Consider the following 20,701-nt stretch of genomic DNA (forward strand, 5'->3'; position numbering starts at 1 on the left):
GCCAATTTTCACGCCTGCCCCACGGGTGCTGGCCAGAAAATGCAACCCAACATGGCCCAGGCAAAGAGAGCCTTGAGAAAGACTCTATCATGGCTAAGAGGAGGTTAATGAGTACCTGCAGGGCAGCACAAAGGAGCTGCTCAGATCTGCTTTACTTCCAGAGAGGATTGTCCAAGCAGCCCTGAGCATCAGAGCTGAGTCTTACTCATGGGCTTTGACACGAAGCCAGGCTGTTAAGGTTGGGGTTTTCCCCTCTTGGCCTGAGGGGAGTGCTGGGTTTGTGTGGGTGAAGCAGCAGGGAGGTGGGAGGGAGGGCTGGGTTCTGGCTGGCTCTGGAAGTGGTTGGTACTCACAAGCTGCAGCATGCAGGCTGCTGCTAGAAGCGCCACCACTCGGCTGGGCTTGATCAGGACATCGTCTCTGTAGAGAGAGCCGAAAGCCACCTGCAGAGCTGAGGAGAAGGACAAGGCTCAGCCCAAGCACGGCACTGAGCAAGGGCAAACAGAGAATCCTTACACAGAATGGCTTGGAAGGGACTTCCCAAGGGCACCCAGTCCAAATCACAGCATCACAGTGTCACAGTCTCACAGTATCACCAAGGTTGGAAGAGACCTCACAGCTCATCAAGTCCAACCCTTTAGCACAGAGCTCAAGGCCAGACCATGGCACCAAGTGCCACGTCCAGTCCTGCCTTGAACAGCTCCAGGGACGGCGACTCCACCACCTCCCCGGGCAGCCCATTCCAGTGGCCAATGACTCTCTCAGGGAAGAACTTTCTCCTCACCTCCAGCCTAAATCTCCCCTGGCACAGCCTGAGGCTGTGTCCTCTCCTTCTGGTGCTGGCCACCTGAGAGAAGAGAGCAACCTCCTCCTGGCCACAACCTCCCCTCAGGTAGCTGTAGACAGCAATGAGGTCTGCCCTGAGCCTCCTCTTCTCCAGGCTAACCAATCCCAGCTCCCTCAGCCTCTCCTCGTAGGGCTGTGCTCAAGGCCTCTCCCCAGCCTCGTTGCCCTTCTCTGGACACACTCAAGCATCTCAATGTCCCTCCTAAACTGGGGGGCCCAGAACTGAACACAGCACTCAAGGTGTGGTCTAACCAGTGCAGAGTACAGGGTACAGGGACATCCTCCACTGGAGCAGGTTGCTCACAGCCTTGTGTATCTCCAGGGATGGGGCCGCAAACACCTCCCTGGGCAACCTCCTGGTGCAGAACTTGTTCCTCACATTCCATCTCATCCTGCTCTGCTCTCATGTCAAACCACTGCCCCTGCTCCTGTCCCTGCAGGCCTTTGTGCACAGTCCCTCTGCAGCCTGCCTGGAGCCCCTTCAGGTACTGGCAGCAGCTCTGAGGTCTCCCTGGAGCCTTCTCCAGGCTGCACACCTCCAGCTCCAGCTCCCTCAGCCTGTCCCCACAGCAGAGGTTCTCCAGCCCCTTGACCATCTTTGTGGCCTCCTCTGGACCCTGTCCATCAGGTCCATGTCCTTCCTGTGTTGAGGACTCCAGAGCTGGATGCAGCACTCCAGAGCAGAGTAATGCCAGGCTGGAAGGGACTCCAAGGCCCACCTGGTCCATGCCTTCTAGCTAACAGCCTAGTTGAAAGATCTGCTGCCAGGTTCAGCCTAACCTCTGCCTCCATCTCTGTTCAAGCAGGAGGCTCTCACTTACCTTCTATATCAATATTTTGGTCAGGAATCTCCAGCTCTATGACATTCATGTTTGATTCCTTCCAAGACCCACTGAACATACTGGAAAAGTAGCCTGACTAGAGGAGAGGAGAGAAAAAGAGCTCAGAGGCTGCATTCAAATGAAAACCACCACAATTAAAAACCATCACTAATTACCCTCCTGCACAACCCAGTGCAAGAAGGGAACCTTCCCACAAGCTAACCCCCTTTTGACAGGCTTGAGGAAGGGCTAATTGTGGCTGTTCCATTTCTGACAGGGGAGAACACAGAGAGGAAATTTGGACTGCAGGTCTCTAATCAGGCAGTAAAGAGCTTTGGAGGCCAGAAAAGCCACCTAAGCTGCTTCCCTACAAAGCACACCACTAACGAGGATATAATTAGTCCAAGAATTAAGTCCTTAATGTTATCAGCAGACACCAAACCCTGCAGGCAGCAGGGGAATGCCAGTTTGGGGGGGGGGGGTGTGGAGGGGAGCAAGGAAGCATGCAAGACACAAACTCAAGTACAAGGTCAGAGTCTCATAGTGAGGACACACACACAGAGCACTGATGGAGAGGTACCTGGGATCATACAGTGTAAGGCAAATAAAACTAGAATTGGATAGGATTCCATCCCAAAACATTGGGCTACTAAGGATCCTGCTTTTCCTCCTCAGCAGCAGCTGTGCCCATTATGAGGCTATCACTCACTGAAGTTTACCTGAGAGATCAGAAAAATAAAGTCTAGTTGTACAGCACCGTTTGCCCTGAGCCCTTCACTCAGCAGCTCAAATCCAGTTGGGGCTGCAGTGCCCTGGCTGAAGAGCTCTGGCACCTCCAGCACATGCCCTGGCTGGCACACAATGAATGCTAGGGGGTTGGAAGGGACCTCTGTAGGTCACTGCCCCTTGCCCAGCACAGGGAAGCAGCACAGGCAGCAGCAGACCCACCCCAGACTCGCAGCGTGGGCAGGGGCTGCAAGGGACCTCTGCAGATCACCCAGGCCAAGCCCTGCCACAGCAGCAGCACCCAGGGCAGGGCACACAGGACACATCCAGGTGGGTTTGCAAAGCCTCCAGAGGAGACTCCACAACCTCTCTGGGCAGCCTGCTCCAGCCTCCAGCACCCTCACAAAGTCTCCACTTCTATTGCTGTGGCACCTCCTCTGCTCCAGCTGGCACCCAGTGCCCCTTCTGCTGTCCTTGGCCACCCCTGGGCAGAGCCTGGCTCCAGCCCTGCACATCTCTAGCACAGCACTGAGGGCAGCCCTCAGGCTCCTCTGCTCCAAGCCCCCAGCCCCAGCTCCTCAGCCTGGCCTCACAGGAGATGCTCACTGCCTGCAGCAGCTCTGGCTCTGGGCTGGGCTCTCTCAAGCACTTCCCTGAGCTCCTTCTTGAGCTGAGGGGCTCAGAGCTGGACACAACATTCCAGATGTGGCCTCAGCAGGACAGGAGAACCTCTCTGACCTATTCACCACCCTGCTTCTGATCCACCCCAGAATGCCATTTCCTGACCCATCTTCTCTGCTGCTGTACTCCCCAACAGGACTTCATTCAGCCTGGCAGCCCTCAGGAGGCTTAGCTGGGCCAGCTGCTCAGCTCCATGAGAAGTGATGATTCCAGTAACAGCAGCAGCAGCAAAATGACCTTACTGTCCCTTATCAAGCTGCAGGGGGACTACAGAAACATCTGGGCTGAGATACCTGCTGCTCAAGAGGGCAGAGGAGGAGCTTCATGAAGAGTCATATACAGACAAAGATCTTTAACCTCTGAAAGTATTTGCCTAGAGTAAGACAACTCCAGGGAGCAGGCATGAAAATCTATCTTGGGAGAACAGCCAGCCACAAAATCTCACCTCCCAAAGCTCTCCACAGAACAGCACCACAGTTCTCAAAGCCATGGAGGAGCTTTAAAGATTATAGAGTCCAGCTACTGACTGCTGAACCCAAGTCCCTCCAAAGCACCCACAGAAAGGATTCACCACTCAGTGCTGGTCACCAACCCCCACTGATGTGTAAGGAGTAGCTTCAAGAACTTGAGAGGCAGCAGCCACAGCATTGCAATGACAATTTAACACCTCATGACTGACAACCACCTGAGGACAAACCTGCAACAGGCTCACCCTGATTATGCTGCACAGCATCACAGGATGGCTCAGGTTGGAAGGGAGCTCAGAGATCATCTACTGCAACCCCCCAGCCATGGGCAGGAACACCTCTCATGTAGGCTTGGTTGCTCAAGGCCTCATCCAGCCTGGCACTGAACAGCTCCAGGGAGGTCATGGAGTACAGAAGCACAGAATGTGATCTTCTGTGCTCCACAACCTCCCTGGGCAACCTGTGACAGTCTCTCCTCACCCTCACTCTCAACAATTTCTTCATCTCCACTCCCACTCTCCCCTCTCCCAGCTCAAAGCCATTGTCCTTCAACCTGGCACTGTCAGCCCTTGTCCAAAGTCATCATAGAATCAACCAGGTTGGAAGAGAGCTCCAAGATCATCCAGCCCAACCTAGCACCCAGTCCTATCCAGTCAACTAGACCAAGGCACTAAGTGCCTCACCCAGCCTCTTCTTGTCCCTCCCCAGCTCTCCTGCAGCCCATTCAGGTACTGGAAAGCTGCTCTAAGGCCTCCCTGGAGCCTGTTCCAGACCCTCACCACCCTCACACTGCACAACTCCTTCCACAGCTCCAGCCTAACCCTGCTCTGCCTCAGCTCCAAAATGTTCCCCCTTGCCCTTTGCTGGGCACCCTTATGAAAACTCCCTTCTGGACCTTTCTAGACACAGCCACAATTCATCCCTGCCTGTGCCACAGCACAGGGAAGAGAGAGAACAGAGAGCAAAGGGAACCGCACTGCGCCGCTCCCCGAACCCAAAAGCAAGACCCAGAGCTTCACCTTAGTGCAAGGCTCACACAAAGCCCTTGCAGAGACAGCTCCCAGGCAGGCACCAAGATTAATTCCTTCCCAGAGCTACCCTCCTCAAGCAGCAAAGCAGCCTCCATTCCTAGATGAGCATAAACACAGAGATCTGGCTCCAGCAGCTTCACTTCAGGCTCCTCTACACTGGATGCCACCAAAGAGTCAAACTGAACTGGGCCAGCCCCAGGAAGAGCCTCCTCTGCCTTGCAAGGACATTTAACATCTCAGGAGACTCTTGGCCACGTACAGCAAACCAGGACACGTTCTCAGGGCAGCAACAGATCACCTCCTGCACTGCCTTCACTGAGCTTAAGTTGAGGAGATGAAAGAAAATGAAACAGCAAGAGACAGAGGAGAAACTTCTCAAGGAGAAACTTCAAGCTCCAGCTCTGCTTCCAGACCTTCCTATGCAAAGCACAACCAAAGCTCTTTTAAGTGTTTGCATCCACAGAAAGAGGGATTGATGGAGTGGGAAGGGACCTTAAAGATCATCCAGTGCCATGAGCAGGGACATTTCCCACCAGTACAGCTTGCTCAAAGCCTCATCCAGCCTGGTCCTGAACACCTCCAGGGAGGCTGTGGAGCACAGAAGCACCCAATGTGATCTTTGATCACATTGGGTGCTTCTGTGCTCCACAACCTCCCTGGGCAACCTGTGCCAGTGTCTCACCACCCTCAACCTGTGCCAGTCTCTCCCCACCCTCACTCTCAACAATCTCTCCCTCATCTCCACTCTCCATCTCCCCTCTCCCAACTCAAAGCCATTGTCTCTCAGCCTGCCACAGCCAGCCCTTGCCCAAAGTCTCTCCCCAGCTCTCCTGCAGCCCCTTCAGGTACTGGAAGCTGCTCTAAGGCCTCTCTGGAGCCTGTTCCAGCAGCTCACTGCCCTCACACTGAAGTTCTTCCTCAGCTCCATTCTAACCCTGCTCTGCCTCAGCTTCAAACCATCCCTCCTTGGCCTGTCTCTAGACCCCCTCAGGCAAAGTCCCTCTGCAGCTTTGCTGAAGGACCCAACCAGCTACTGGAAGGCAGCTCTAAGGTCCCTAGACCTAAGCCACCCCCCCAGAGCCCCACAGATGTGTGGGACATCTCCTAACAGCACAGGGCCTCATCCAGGCTGGCACTGAACACCTCCAGGGAGGTTGTGGAGCACAGAAGAGGGAGGTTGTGGAGCACAGAAGCACCCAACGTGATCAAAGATCACGTTGGGTGCTTCTGTGCTCCACCACCTCCCTGGGCAACCTGTGCCCAATCTCTGCTCACTCTCCCTCTCAACAATTCCATCCTAATAGTGATGAATCTGAACCACATGGGAGGCAGAAAACAATCTCAGGTCACACTTTAACACTTCTCAGGCATTTCTCAACACTAAACAACCACAGCTCCTGCGGTGGGTAAGAAGCAAGCAGCTTACCTGACACAAGTAGATCTTATGCAAGTTCCACTCCTCTCCCAGAGCACAGATTTTGATGTCACTGTTCTCCCCATTCAAGAACAGAGTCTGGTAAATGTACTTAGAGGTGCTCTTCAACTTTTTCCTGCCCAAAACAACCCCAAACGAAGGTAAACTTCCTTGCAGTTTTTTCACTCACGTTCCTATAGAGTCCTTTTTCCTCCCCAGCACAAACTGTCTTGGGTCGTTGTGGTCGCTCCCTGCATCCCCGCCCTCACTTCCCCTCTCTTGTTTACTGCAAGCTGCTGCTGGGACCTTTCCAGAGCTACACGACGACAATTCCTGTCCCGGCCCCACACCAACCCCTGTCTCGGTCACACTAACCCCGGCCCCGGTCCCACTAACCCCCAGTCCCACACCAACCCCTGTCTCGGTCACACTAACCCCGGCCCCGGTCCCACTAACCCCCAGTCCCACACCAACCCTTGTCTCGGTCACGCTAACCCCGGCCCCGGTCCCACTAAACCCAGTCCCACACCAACCCTTGTCTCGGTCACGCTAACCCCGGCCCCACTACCCCCTGCCCCACACCAACCCCTGACTCGGTCCCACTATCCTCGGCTCGGCACCAACCCCGGCCCCGGCCCCACTACCCCCTGCCCCACACCAAGCCTCGTCTCGGTCCCACTATCCCTTGCCCCGGTCCCACTAAGCCCAGTCCCACACCAACCCTTGTCTCGGTCACACTATCCTCGGCTCGGCACCAACTCCTCTCTCGGCACCACTATCTCCTGCCTCACACCAAGCCCTACCGCGGCCCCACTGTCCCCTGTCCCACACCAACCCCTGTCTCGGCCCCACTATCCCCAGTTCCACACCAACCCCGGCCCCAGTTCCACTACCTCCTGCCCCACACCAACCCTTGTCTCGGTCACACTATCCTCGGCTCAGCACCAACTCCTGTCTCGGCACCACTATCTCCTGCCTCACACCAAGCCCTACCGCGGCCCCACTGTCCTCTGTCCCACATCAACTCCTGTCTCGGTCCCACCATCCCCAGTCCCACTACCCCCTGCCCCACATCAACTCCTGTCTCGGTCCCACTATCCCCAGTCCCACACCAACTCCTGTCTCGGCCCCACTAACCCCGGTCCCACCATCCTCGACTCGGCACCAACCCCGGCCCCAGTCCCACTACCTCCTGCCCCACACCAACCCCTGTCTCGGTCCCACTATCCTCGGCTCGGCACCAACCCCTGCCTCACACCAAGCCCTATCGCGGCCCCACACCAAGCCCTGCCTCGGCTCCACTACCCCCGGCCCCGGTCCCACTACTCCCGGCCCCGCACCAAGCCCCGTCTCGGCCCCGCACCACAGCCCGGCTCCCGGCTCCCGGCTCCCGGCTCCCCTCTCCCCTCACCTCCTTCCTGCCAGGCCCCGAAGCTCAGCCCCAGGCCTCCAGCGTCCCAACCTCCGTCCCCACATCGTCCCTGCCAGGCCGCTCAGGCCCCGAAGCGCAGACCTGGGCCCCGAGCGCCCCAACCCCTGTCCCTACGACCTCCTCCCCTCGACCCCGCCGGGCCGCTCAGCCCCGCACGGTGCCTTCGTCTGCCTCAGCCCCGCGGAGCCGCAGCGCGGCCGCCGCCGCCGCCGCCCGCAGCCCCTTCCCGCCGCCCTGCCCCTCACCGCCCCGGGCCGCGGCCAGCAGCCCCCACCGCGGGCCGGACCTGCGGGGGGTGTTGAGGAGCCTCTCCTCCCGCTCGGCCTCGCCGTCGCTGTCGCTGTCACCGGGCCCCTCGGCCCCGCCGCGCTTCCTCTTGCCGCCGCGGCCGCCGCCGTCCCCGGCCGCGCCATCGCCCCGCGGCAGCGCCGGCCGCAGCACCCGGCTGCTCAGCGAGCCCATCGCCGCCCCAGCGCCGCCGCCGCCGCCGCCGCCGCCTCATCAGGCCGCCCGGAGCCGAGCGGAGCGGAGCGGGGCCGCAGCGGGAACCGGCGGCGCTCGGCGGCAGCTCAGCGCGGCCCGGGGGCGGCCGTGGGCCCCGCGGCTGTGCGGCTGCGCGGGGAGGCTGCGGCGCTGCCCAAGGAGGCCTCCCGGGCGCGGAGCCGCCGAGCGGCTGCGGCGGGAAGAGGCCTTTGGGGCTCAGGCAGCCCCAGCCGGGGCGCAGCCGAACCCTCGGCAACTCACCGCCGGCGGCTCCGCAGCCCCTCCAGGCGTGGGGACTCCGCCTGGGCTGGCCTCGGGAATCACAGACTCATAGAACCAAGCAGGCTGGAAGAGAGCTCCAAGCTCCTGCAGCCCAGCCTAGCCCCCAGCCCTGCCCAACCAACCAGACCATGGCACTCAGTGCCCCAGCCAGGCTTGGCTGCAACACCTCCAGGGATGGTGCCTCCAGCACCTCCCTGGGCAGCCCATTCCAGTGCCAATCACTCTCTCTGACAACAACTTCCTCCTAACATCCAGCCTAGACCTGCCCTGGCACAGCTTCAGGCTGTGTCCCCTTCTTCTGTTGCTGGCTGCCTGGCAGCAGAGCCCAACCCCACCTGGCTACAGCCTCCCTTCAGGCAGCTGCAGGCAGCAATCAGATCACAGTGTCACAGCATCACCAAGGTTGGAAGAGACCTCACAGCTCACCAAGTCCAACCCTTTAGCACAGAGCTCAAGGCCAGACCATGGCACCAAGTGCCACGTCCAGTCCTGCCTTGAACAGCTCCAGGGACGGCGACTCCACCACCTCCCCGGGCAGCCCATTCCAGTGGCCAATGACTCTCTCAGGGAAGAACTTTCTCCTCACCTCCAGCCTAAATCTCCCCTGGCACAGCCTGAGGCTGTGTCCTCTCCTTCTGGTGCTGGCCACCTGAGAGAAGAGAGCAACCTCCTCCTGGCCACAACCTCCCCTCAGGTAGCTGCAGACAGCAATGAGGTCTGCCCTGAGCCTCCTCTTCTCCAGGCTAACCAATCCCAGCTCCCTCAGCCTCTCCTCGTAGGAGGAGAACTTGTTCCATCCTAAGCTCCCCTGTGGCAGCTGAGGGCTGCTGCCTCTTTTCCCGTCGCTTGCTGGTCCGGAGGTGATCCCAGCCCTGCCCCACGGCAGCCTCCTCTCAGGGAGCTGCAGAGGCCAAGGAAGTCTCTGTGGGGAATTTTGTAGGGGCTGTTGCTTTGCAATCGATATGTAGGCGATTGGAACACAGCGGGTAAGACACCGCTCAGCCCAAGGACACTGTGTCCGCTTCGTGCTTTCTATGAAAAAAAAAAGCAGAGTTGGCCTGAGGATGTTGCGTCCTTGTGATACAGCTGTGCAAAGTAAAACAAGTAATGAATCAGTCATGAATATACCTTAGAACAAAGGATCTGCACATCTGGAAATGTAGGGTTTGATATATGAGCACACGTGCTGCTTATAAAAATACCTTTTTGTATCTACTAATGATTATGTTTTAAACCACAAAAATGTATTGCATGGACCAATTAGAAATCGACATGTAATCCTGTAATAGTATAAAAAGCCTTCTGATTTGTGTATTAAACGTCTTACATTTACAATCCATATTGGATTCTGTAAGTCCATTTCCTCAACTTTGGGAACAGTCAGCATGCTAACAGCGCCTAACAGCGACATCTGGTGACCCCCGACGTGATCAGCAAGAGACCTGATACCCGGGAAGAGAGCTGAGCTGACTGCAAAGCGGGGAAAAAGAAAAGAAATTCCGCGGCGGCTGCGGCCGGACGTCCGAGAGAGGCGTGAGTGGTACCACGGATTTTCGACTCAGCGGGTGAGTCGGCTGCCTTGAGCAGGGAAAAGGCGCGGAATGGGGAATACGGCCCCGGGAATAGAAAAAGCTTCTGTTGAAGCCTTGTTGAAATTTGGACAGAAAGCTGGAGACCCGCTGGATCGGGCTCTAGTGACAGATTTGTTGTCTTGGGCACGCCGTAGAGGCTTACTCAAGGAAACTGCACAAGTTTTTAAAGACGAGACGTGGAAGCATATAGGGGAGGAAATATGGGAATCTGTCCAGACTGATAATAAAGAAGCAAAAAGACTTGCTTCAACCTATCGACAGATCAGTCTCTTAGTACAAAAAATAGGAGCGGAGGCAGAAGTTGAAGCAATAATTCAGACCATCTTGAAAGACGCTAAAAATAAAGTAACATCGGGATCGGGGGCGGAGACAAAAACTGCCGCGGAGATAAAAACTGAGACGAAAACTGTTTGCCCTGCTACCCAAGGTCCTTACGATTATCTCATTCCTGATTGGGACCCCGATAAGGGAGCGGGAGGTTCACAAGTCCCCGAGCCTATGGAAGTGGGACAAGCGGTACCATCAGCTCCGCAAATAGATCCTGCAACTGTCCCTCTGCCTCCTGAGGAAGAGGAGTTAAAGACTCTTTTACATGAGCAGGCAGATGCAATGACTAAACTATTGAATGAGATGCAACGGTTGGATAAAGGTTCCAAATCAAGGGTGGTTAAAGAGAGTTATCGCAAGGCACATAAGTCTATTGTTGAAGGTCTGAAAAATGTTGAGAAACAATTAACAAAGATTGAGTCTGGTAATTGTGTTCACCCTGCTGCTGTTACTGAAGAGAAAAATACAGATGGTAAAATGTCAGTGGAAGGGGTTCGTCAACGGGTGTTACAAAGTATCAGAGATGGTGAAATGAACATAGAGGAGGGCGATTGGTATTTGCGGTCTAAGTATGGTTCAGAAGCGAGACTGTCTGCGGAGGATAAGAGAAAGCTTGCAGATTGGTTTGCATTGTATCCTCAGTATAAAAGGAAAGAGGATTCAGCAAGTGGAATGGTGGATGATGTCTGGAAGTGGTGGAGAGGGAAAGCGAATGAGGAAAAGTCAAAGGAGACTCCTAAACAGAGAAATTCGGATTACATTCCAAAAGATCCCAACTTTGACATGTCAAACCGGTGGAAGGGAGTTGTAACCAATGCTGAAATTACTGGGGATTTTCAGTTTACAGCTGCACCAGTAACTATTGATAATAATGGACAGAGAAACTGGCAGCCTATAGATTGGACCACAGTTGCCAAAATACAGAAAGCAATTTTAGATTATGGAATAGACAATCGACTGGTCAGAAGACAGATGGAAACATTTATAAAACATCAGACACTAATACCCACAGACATTAAACATCTGTTTGAACTGATGCTGGGACCTACGAGTTATATGATGTTTGTTAGCAAGTGGCAGGAAAGATTAGAGCAGAAACAGCTTGATAACTTGACACTGCCGCACGGAGATCCCTTACGGGTGGCCTCCCTAGAGCAATTGATGGGGAACGGTCAGTACGTTGACCCACAGCGGCAAGCTGCGCTAGACTTGCGAATTCTGGCTCAAAGCAAAGTGGCTGCCCTTGAAGCTTTCGCCAGTTTGCCACAGGTCGGCACTCCAAAACAACCATACTTGCAAATTAAACAGAAAGATAATGAGTCATTTATGGCATTTGTTGACAGAATTACAGAAGGTGTTGAAATGGCACCTGACATTCCAGCCAACATGAAAGAGACATTGGTAAAAGAGATTGCTATGCAAAATGCCAATGCTGCCTGTCGGAGGTTAATTGCCACTTTACCCCCTGCTGCTTCTTTACTGCAAATGGTAGAACAATGTTCTCGAGCCCCGATGGAAGAAGAGAAGGAAAAGGCTCGAATACATGCCTCTGCATTAGCAGCTGCATTGTCCAAATGCTCGCCACAAGGAAAGGGGGACAAGGGCTCAAATCCTGTATGTTTTAAATGTGGACAGACGGGACATTTTAAAAAGCATTGTCCTACAATTAAGGCTGTTACTAACCAAGTATCGTCGATGAGTTCTCCATTCGCAGGTACCTGCAACAAGTGTGACAAGTTCGGACACAGAGCATCAGACTGCAAATCCCGATTTAAGAAGGATGGAACACCTCTTGTGCCCCAGCAGGGAAACGGGGGAGGCCGCGTGGGGGGCGCGGCTCAGACCTCATCTTAAGCGACCGGACCCCCCACAACGGAGGCTGCCTCGACGATCTACTCGCCGCCACCAGAGGAAGCGCTGGCCTCGATTTGGTCGTAAGTGAAACAATAACAATCACAACACAGGAGGTTACACTAATCCCTACTACCAGTAAAGGACCATTAGGGTATGGACTTTCTGCCTTGCTAATAGGAAGATCTTCAGCTACAAGAACTGGAATTTTTGTACAACCAGGATTAATCGATAGTGACTTCACAGGAGTTATTCACATTATGGTTAATGTTTTTACACCACCAATTACCATTCCAAAAGGCAGTAAGATAGCACAATTGATTCCTTTCAAAGCCTGTGTACCACATTCAACACCTAAAATCAGAGGAACAGGAGGGTTTGGGTCTACAGAGCCACTAATAGCTTTCTCTGAGGTGATAACTAACAACAAACCTACACGTTCTGTTACCATTATCCATCCCGACACTCAGATCACCCCTAAAACCATTACAGTTGAGATGATGATTGACACGGGTGCAGATGTCACTATAGTGCCAGCTGCATATTGGCCAAAAGCGTGGCCAATTGTAAATTCATCTGAGAAGGTTTTGGGAATAGCAGGACTAGCAGAAATGAGAAAAAGTGCTGTGTTATTGGACATCAAAGACAATGAGGGGAACATTGCAAAAGTAACACCTGTAATCATGGACACACCCTTATGGTTGCTAGGTCGAGATGTACTCTCCCAATGGCAACTTGTTTTGTCTACTCCTTTTCCATAGCGGCCACTGACAAAGGTGCTCTTCCCACTATTAAGCTGACTTGGAAAACTGATAAGCCTGTGTGGGTTGATCAGTGGCCGCTCACTGATGAAAAATTGGAGCACCTGAACCAGCTTGTGGATGAACAATTAGAGAAAGGCCATATAAAAGAATCTTTTAGTCCTTGGAACACTCCAGTTTTTGTTATACAGAAAAAATCAGGAAAATGGCGATTTTTGCACGATCTTCGTGCTGTTAATGAGCAAATGACGCCAATGGGAGCGTTACAACCAGGCCTACCTTCTCCAGCTGCAATACCTGTTAATTGGGCTGTCTACATTATTGATCTTAAGGATTGTTTCTTTAGTATTCCACTCGATCCTGCTGATACTCAACGATTTGCCTTTAGTATACCATCAAAGAATAACAGTGCCCCCATGAGAAGATTTGAATGGATAGTTCTGCCACAGGGAATGCGTAATAGCCCAACCATATGTCAATGGTATGTTAACCAAGCATTACAAAATTGGAAGAGTTCACACCCTACATATGTGGTATTACATTATATGGATGATATCTTGATTGCTTCTCCCATTCCCTTAACAGAAACTGAAAAGACTACATTATCACAGACTCTTAAGCACTGGGGATTGACAATTGCAAAAGATAAGATTCAGGCCCAAGAACCATGGAATTATCTAGGACTGATAGTGACAGAAAGCAGAATCAGACCTCAAAAAATTACACTACATGTGAAAATAGAAACAGTGAATGATGTCCAAAAATTATTAGGAGAATTGCAATGGATCAGACAATGGATAGGGATTACTAATAAAGATCTTGAACCCCTTAGAGAGTTGCTAAAAGGATCAAAACATCCAGCAGAACCTAGAGTTTTGCAAAACCAGCACTATGAGGCACTTGAAAAAATTAATAACAAAATAGCTGAATTACAAGCATATCGTTACAATACTGCCTTGCCAATCAATGTTTATTTATGCCAACAAGACAATGATTATTATTTGGCAATAGGACAGGAACAGGATCAGAAGACATTCCTACTATTGGAGTGGTTATTTCCAAAAAGTCAGCCTCATGCATCACTGTTACACAAACTTGACCTTGTTGGTTCCTTGCTGTTAAAGGCAAAACGTAGAGTACGTCATGTTTTTGGGGTAGAAGTAACTAAGATTGTGTTACCATTTGCAATGAAATCAGTGGTGGAAGAATGGTGTAACATGTCATATTCTTTTGCTACTGCAGTGATTGCTACATCTATTGATAATCATTATCCTGCATTTCCTCTATTTGGTACTCAATTGATGTTAAACCAGAAAGCACTGAAATGTGAACAACCTATTGAAAATGGTGTTACAGTTTTTACTGATGCTTCTGGGAAAACACACAAATATGGCTATGCTAAATGGTGTGACACTTCCAAACAATGGAAGACTGTAGTGAAAGAACTAGAAGGAGTTTCTGTTCAATGCCTTGAACTCAAAGCAGTAACAATGGTGTTTGAAGACTTTGTAAATATCCCTGTAAATATTATTACTGATTCTATGTATGTAGCTTCTGTTGTGAATCGAGTAGAGGAGTCAATTATTGGACACATTTCTAACAAGGTTATTGAAGCTGTGATTATTCAATTGTTGAATTTGATTCTAAACAGAAAATGTTTATATTTTTGTACTCATATTCGTAGTCATACTAACTTGCCTGGATTCTTGTCAGAAGGAAACGCGAAAGCCGATGAGGTGGTGAGTGCTGGAGCCCAGCAAAATGATACTGATGAACCTTCTGTTTCTATCAAATCAGCCACTCAGGCAATTAAGCAAGCACAAGTAAGTCATGCATTCTTTCACCAATCTGCAAAAAGTTTGTCTAAGGAATTCTCTATATCTCTGCAAACTGCTCGTGGCATTATTGCCTCGTGTCCTGATTGTGCCAAGGTCTCACCCCTACAATCAGAAGGCACTAATCCTAGGGGGACTGAGGCAAGAGAGTTATTTCAAACAGACATTACAATTGTTCCGTCATTTGGACGTCTAAAATATGTTCATGTCACAGTAGATACCTATAGTTCAGCCTTGTGGGCATCTGCCATGACATCATCAGGGGCGTCAGCAACGTGTCGACATTGGAGAATGGCATTTGCTGTATTAGGAAACCCCCAAACAATTAAGACAGACAATGGTCCAAATTATAAAAGCCAAATTGTTGAAGTGTTTCTTTCAGCCTGGAATATCAAACATTTATTTGGAATTCCTTACAATAGCACAGGACAGGCAATTGTTGAAAGAAAGCATTCTGATCTCAAACGATATATTGCCATTTTTCAAAGACAGGGGGAGTTTTCCCATTCCCACTCCCCCCACGATATTCTTTCAAAGGCCATTTATGTTTTAAATTGGAAACTCTGGTCACAAAAGTCGAATCAAGAAGTTGGGTCAACCCCTATCTTTAGACATTTTACTCAAAACAATCCTTTAAAAGAAACACACGTTTCTGTGCAAGTTTGGGACCCCTCTTCAGCCACCTGGAATGGACCATGGAGATTAATAACTTGGGGTCGTGGGTATGCTTGTGTCATTACAGAGGACGGAGAGCGGTGGTTGCCAGCCAAGTGGGTGCGACCCTGGCTACATGCTGAAACCAAGGAAAACAAGGAGGATGATCAAACGGCGATAGAAGAAATTGCTGACTTAGAAGCTGCACACAACGTCACCAGAGACAACTGATCTGAGCTAAATGTTGAACAATATGTATTGGTTATCTGCTATTGTAATTATTTTTGTGGTGCAGGAGAATTTTGGGTGGGGTAGTGAAGACAACTTTTGGGTGAATTGGGCAAAGGAGACAAATAACCCATCCTTTTGCTTACACTTATCAGCAGCCACAGACCCATTTAAAACATGCCTGATAGGGTTGCCATTTGATGATCAACGCACTTTGGTAGCCTCCTTTTCATCTCTCACACATCAAGATTGTTCTACAGCAAAAAGTATAAGTCATTGTATGGCATTAATAGTTGCAAGCCTCAATGACCCTTTACCATGGGATCCTCAAGAGTTCAACCTGTTAGGAAGTAGAATGCCAAATCAGTCAGGATGTCTGATATTTGGCTCGTACAATCTGACGAATCGTCAAATAACAGATCTAACATCCTATCATTTTCCTTATTGGAGTACCTCTGATTTTTGTGCTAAAGACACGGTTTATGGTTGGAACACAAATGGTATGTGCCTTAACATTACCAAAGCCTTAAGATTGCCTAGAAATGTGTTCCTGATCTGTGGTAGAAGAGCGTGGCCTGGAATCCCAAAAGAAAGTAACGGAGGGCCATGTTACATTGGTCACCTTTCTTTGCTAACTCCTACTTCAGAATTTATCCGAAATCATATTGCAAGTAGTGCAACTCTATTAAGAAATCGTAGAAATGTAGAAATGTTAACCTCTGATTGTAATGATGAAGTGGAACTTTGGTCTCATACAGCAAGAGTTTTTGGAGCATTGTTTCCTCCTATAGGAACAGCACATGCCTTGTCAGCCATTCAGAGATTAGCATGTTGGACAGCAAAACAAGCTAATGTTACTACTAGTGTTATTTCTCAGCTTGCAGTAGATCAAAATAGTTTGCGAAAGGCTACCCTGCAAAATAGAGCAGCTATAGATTACTTGCTTTTAGTACAAGGAAAAGGCTGTGAAGAGGTAGAAGGAATGTGTTGTTTTAACTTGTCTGATCATAGTGATTCAATCCATAAAAAGGTAGACTGGCTTCAGCATCATACAGAGAAAATTACAACGAATCATAACCCCTTTGATGATTGGCTAATGTCATGGGGAATTTCAGCTTGGGCAAAAGAGTTAATCAAAACTGTAGGAATAGTATTACTTATTGTTATTGTTGTGTTATTTTTAGGACCCTGCATCTTCCGATGTCTATCCTGGCAGATGCATCGGATTGCTGCTACAGTGTTTGAAAAGAAAGGGGGAGATGTGGGGAATTTTGTAGGGGCTGTTGCTTTGCAATCGATATGTAGGCGATTGGAACACAGCGGGTAAGACACCGCTCAGCCCAAGGACACTGTGTCCGCTTCGTGCTTTCTATGAAAAAAAAAAGCAGAGTTGGCCTGAGGATGTTGCGTCCTTGTGATACAGCTGTGCAAAGTAAAACAAGTAATGAATCAGTCATGAATATACCTTAGAACAAAGGATCTGCACATCTGGAAATGTAGGGTTTGATATATGAGCACACGTGCTGCTTATAAAAATACCTTTTTGTATCTACTAATGATTATGCTTTAAACCACAAAAATGTATTGCATGGACCAATTAGAAATCGACATGTAATCCTGTAATAGTATAAAAAGCCTTCTGATTTGTGTATTAAACGTCTTACATTTACAATCCATATTGGATTCTGTAAGTCCATTTCCTCAACTTTGGGAACAGTCAGCATGCTAACAGCGCCTAACAGCGACAAGTCTCCTCTCAGCCTCCCCACCCTCAGCTGCTGCTCCCCAGACCCTGCCCGGGCAGGGCTGGTACCAGCTGCAGCTCTGCAGCCAGCAGGGCTGGGAGGGAAGCAAAGCAGCACAGAACCGAGCCTGGCATCCTGGAAGGGTTTGGCTCAGAAGAGACCTTTCAGATCAGCCCTGAGCCCAGCACCACCAACCCATGGCCCTCAGCACCACTGCTCCAGGCATGGGCACTGCAGCACTGCCCTGGGCAACCCTTGCCAGGGAGGAATTGTTCCTCATGCCCAGCCTGAACCTCCCCTGGCACAGCCTGAGGCCATTTCCTCTCCTCCCATCACTTCTTGGCCCCAGAGCCCAACCCCCACCTGGCTCCAGCCTCCTCTCAGGCAGCTGCAGAGGCCAAGGAGGTCTCCTCTCAGCCTCCTCTTCCTCAGCCTCCCCACCCCCAGCTCCCTCCCCTGCCCCTCCCCAGCTCTCTTCTCCAGACCCTTGCCCACCTTTGCTGCCCTTCCCTGGCCCTGCTCCAGCCTCTCAATGTCCTCCTGGCACTCAGGGGCACACAACTGCCCCCAGATTCCATCCATCTCCCTGCCCTGCAGCAGTCACCCACCCATCCAGAGCCCTGCACACCCCAACCTGAGGCTGAAGGGCTCCAAAGCATCTCCCTGCAGCCTCTCCCCACCCATCCAGAGCCCTGCACACCCCAACCTGAGGCTGAAGGGCTCCAAAGCCTCTCCCTGCAGCCTCTCCCCACCCATCCAGAGCCCTGCACACCCCAACCTGAGGCTGAAGGGCTCCAAAGCCTCTCCCTGCAGCCTCTCCCCACCCATCCAGAGCCCTGCACACCCCAACCTGAGGCTGAAGGGCTCCAAAGCCTCTCCCTGCAGCCTCTCCCCACCCATCCAGAGCCCTGCACACCCCAACCTGAGGCTGAAGAGCTCCAAAGCCTCTCCCTGCAGCCTCTTCTTCCTCACCCATCCAGAGCCCTGCACACCCCAACCTGAGGCTGAAGAGCTCCAAAGCCTCTCCCTTCAGCCTCTCCCCACCCATCCAGAGCCCTGCACACCCCAACCTGAGGCTGGAGAGCTCCAAAACCTCTCCCTGCAGCCTCTCCCTCCCCCATCCAGAGCCCTGCACACCCCAACCTGAGGCTGAAGGGCTCCAAAGCCTCTCCCTGCAGCCTCTTCCTCCCCTACCCAGAGCCCTGCACACCCCAACCTGAGGCTGAAGGGCTCCAAAGCCTCTCCCTGCAGCCTCTCCCTCACCCATCCAGAGCCCTGCACACCCAAACCTGAGGCTGAAGGGCTCCAAAGCCTCTCCCTGCAGCCTCTCCCCACCCATCCAGAGCCCTGCACACCCCAACCTGAGGCTGAAGGGCTCCAAAGCCTCTCCCTGCAGCCTCTCCCCACCCATCCAGAGCCCTGCACACCCCAACCTGAGGCTGAAGGGCTCCAAAGCCTCTCCCTGCAGCCTCTCCCCCCCCATCCAGAGCCCTGCACACCCCCACCTGAGGCTGAAGAGCTCCAAAGCCTCTCCCTGCAGCCTCTTCTTCCTCACCCATCCAGAGCCCTGCACACCCCAACCTGAGGCTGAAGAGCTCCAAAGCCTCTCCCTTCAGCCTCTCCCCACCCATCCAGAGCCCTGCACACCCCAACCTGAGGCTGGAGAGCTCCAAAACCTCTCCCTGCAGCCTCTCCCTCCCCCATCCAGAGCCCTGCACACCCCAACCTGAGGCTGAAGGGCTCCAAAGCCTCTCCCTGCAGCCTCTTCCTCCCCTACCCAGAGCCCTGCACACCCCAACCTGAGGCTGAAGGGCTCCAAAGCCTCTCCCTGCAGCCTCTCCCTCACCCATCCAGAGCCCTGCACACCCAAACCTGAGGCTGAAGGGCTCCAAAGCCTCTCCCTGCAGCCTCTCCCCACCCATCCAGAGCCCTGCACACCCCAACCTGAGGCTGAAGGGCTCCAAAGCCTCTCCCTGCAGCCTCTCCCCACCCATCCAGAGCCCTGCACACCCCAACCTGAGGCTGAAGGGCTCCAAAGCCTCTCCCTGCAGCCTCTCCCCACCCATCCAGAGCCCTGCACACCCAAACCTGAGGCTGAAGGGCTCCAAAGCCTCTCCCTGCAGCCTCTCCCCACCCATCCAGAGCCCTGCACACCCCAACCTGAGGCTGAAGAGCTCCAAAACCTCTCCCTGCAGCCTCTTCCTCCCCTACCCAGAGCCCTGCACACCCCAACCTGAGGCTGAAGGGCTCCAAAACCTCTCCCTCACCCATCCAGAGCCCTGCACACCCCAACCTGAGGCTGGAGAGCTCCAAAACCTCTCCCTGCAGCCTCTCCCCATGCAGCTGGAGGATGCTTGGGAGAAAAAAAGCAGCTTGTGGAGCACAGAAGCTGTTGGGAAAACAAGGAGCAGGGAATTTCCTCTCTCCCAGCACACCCAGGGCAGAAGGTAAGGAAATGAACTCTTTATTCACCTGTAAAAAGGCAGCAAGGTCACACAGGAGCATTTCAACCCCAAAGCCAAGCCTGAGTGCATCTCCTGTGCAGGGTAAGGCAATGTTTCACTGAGCAGAAGGCTTCAGGAGAAGGGGAGGAAGCTCTGCCTCCTCTCCCTCCCAAGCTAAGGAATGCTGTCTCCAACAGCAGCACAGAAAGCAAGCAAAAGAAATGCTTTTATTTAAGGCCACAGAAGTCTTCTTGGAGCTAAGAGCTGAGAAATTGAGTGGCAGAAGTGGGTGGGGGCTGTGCTGGTCTGACACCTTCAGAACAAGAGCAGCTGAAGGGGCAGAGATTGCTAAGGCAGCCAGAACCAGGGTTTGGGAGTGAAAAACAAAGCTCAGCTGAAGGGGGCAGGTGTGAAGGGTCTGGGGGAAGCATCCTGGGCAGGGCTGGGTGTGCAAATCAGGCACCCCCCAATGGATGACTGGCACAGGTTGAGGGTGGTGAGACCCTGGCACAAGTTTGCCCAGGGAGGTTGTGGAGCACAGAAGCACCCAATGTGATCAAAGATCACATTGGGTGCTTCTGTGCTCCACAACCTCCCTGGAGAGGTGTTCAGGGCCAGGTTGGATGAGTCCTTGAGCAGCCTGTGCTGGTGGGAAGTGTCCCTGCCTATGGCAGAGGGTTGGGACTGGATGATCCTGAAGGTCTCTTCCAACCCAGCCCATCTCATGGGTCTGTGAGCTGCCATCAGCTGCTGCTGAAAGGCTTTAATGGAGATCTCCAGCTCAGGCTATAATGAACTTGAGCTGCAGGGAAGCAAACTTAGCAGAGGTTTGGGACTGGATGATGCTGAAAGTCCCTTCCAACCCTTCTCATGGATCTGTGAGCTGCCACTGGCACAGGTTAAGGGTGGTGAGACCCTGGCACAGGTTTGCCCAGGGAGGTTGTGGAGCACAGAAGCACCCAATGTGATCTTTGATCACATTGGGTGCTTCTGTGCTCCACAACCTCCCTGGAGAGGTGTTCAGGGCCAGGTTGGATGAGTCCTTGAGCAGCCTGTGCTGGTGGGAAGTGTCCCTGCCTAT

At 52.4% G+C, this 20,701-nt stretch overlaps 2 protein-coding genes across 5 annotated transcripts in view; one reads left to right on the top strand and one right to left on the bottom strand.

Moving 5' to 3' along the window:
• The window catches only part of GMCL1 (germ cell-less 1, spermatogenesis associated), a 44,191-nt gene extending 36,311 nt beyond the window's left edge, over positions 1-7,880 (bottom strand). The window contains exons 1-4 of the mRNA XM_064175603.1: positions 7,705-7,880; positions 5,999-6,122; positions 1,668-1,764; positions 354-451 (exon numbers count right to left, since the gene is read on the bottom strand). Coding sequence (XP_064031673.1) covers positions 354-451; positions 1,668-1,764; positions 5,999-6,122; positions 7,705-7,880 — 495 coding nt within the window. The remainder of the gene's footprint in view (positions 1-353; positions 452-1,667; positions 1,765-5,998; positions 6,123-7,704) is intronic.
• A 1,230-nt stretch (positions 7,881-9,110) lies between these two features.
• LOC135192455 (uncharacterized) lies at positions 9,111-17,107 on the top strand. Of its 4 annotated transcripts, XM_064175597.1 has the most exons (3): positions 9,111-13,195; positions 14,399-14,537; positions 15,292-17,107. In XM_064175597.1, exon 1 carries the CDS (start codon positions 9,785-9,787, stop codon positions 11,954-11,956), a length of 2,172 nt encoding a protein of 723 aa, XP_064031667.1. In that variant the 5' UTR covers positions 9,111-9,784; the 3' UTR covers positions 11,957-13,195; positions 14,399-14,537; positions 15,292-17,107. The 4 variants fall into 4 exon arrangements, with proteins under 4 accessions (XP_064031667.1, XP_064031665.1, XP_064031666.1 ...); XM_064175595.1 differs by having other exon boundaries at positions 14,399-17,107; XM_064175596.1 differs by having other exon boundaries at positions 9,111-12,036; positions 14,399-17,107.
• Positions 17,108-20,701: the final 3,594 nt, after the last annotated feature.

Source organism: Pogoniulus pusillus, chromosome 42, assembly GCF_015220805.1.
Source record: "Pogoniulus pusillus isolate bPogPus1 chromosome 42, bPogPus1.pri, whole genome shotgun sequence".
In the NCBI taxonomy this organism is placed as follows: Eukaryota; Metazoa; Chordata; class Aves; order Piciformes; family Lybiidae; genus Pogoniulus; species Pogoniulus pusillus.

Excerpts from the sequence above, each read along its gene's own strand:
- LOC135192455 (XM_064175595.1), top strand. The coding sequence starts at position 9,785 with ATGGGGAATACGGCCCCGGGAATAGAAAAAGCTTCTGTTGAAGCCTTG.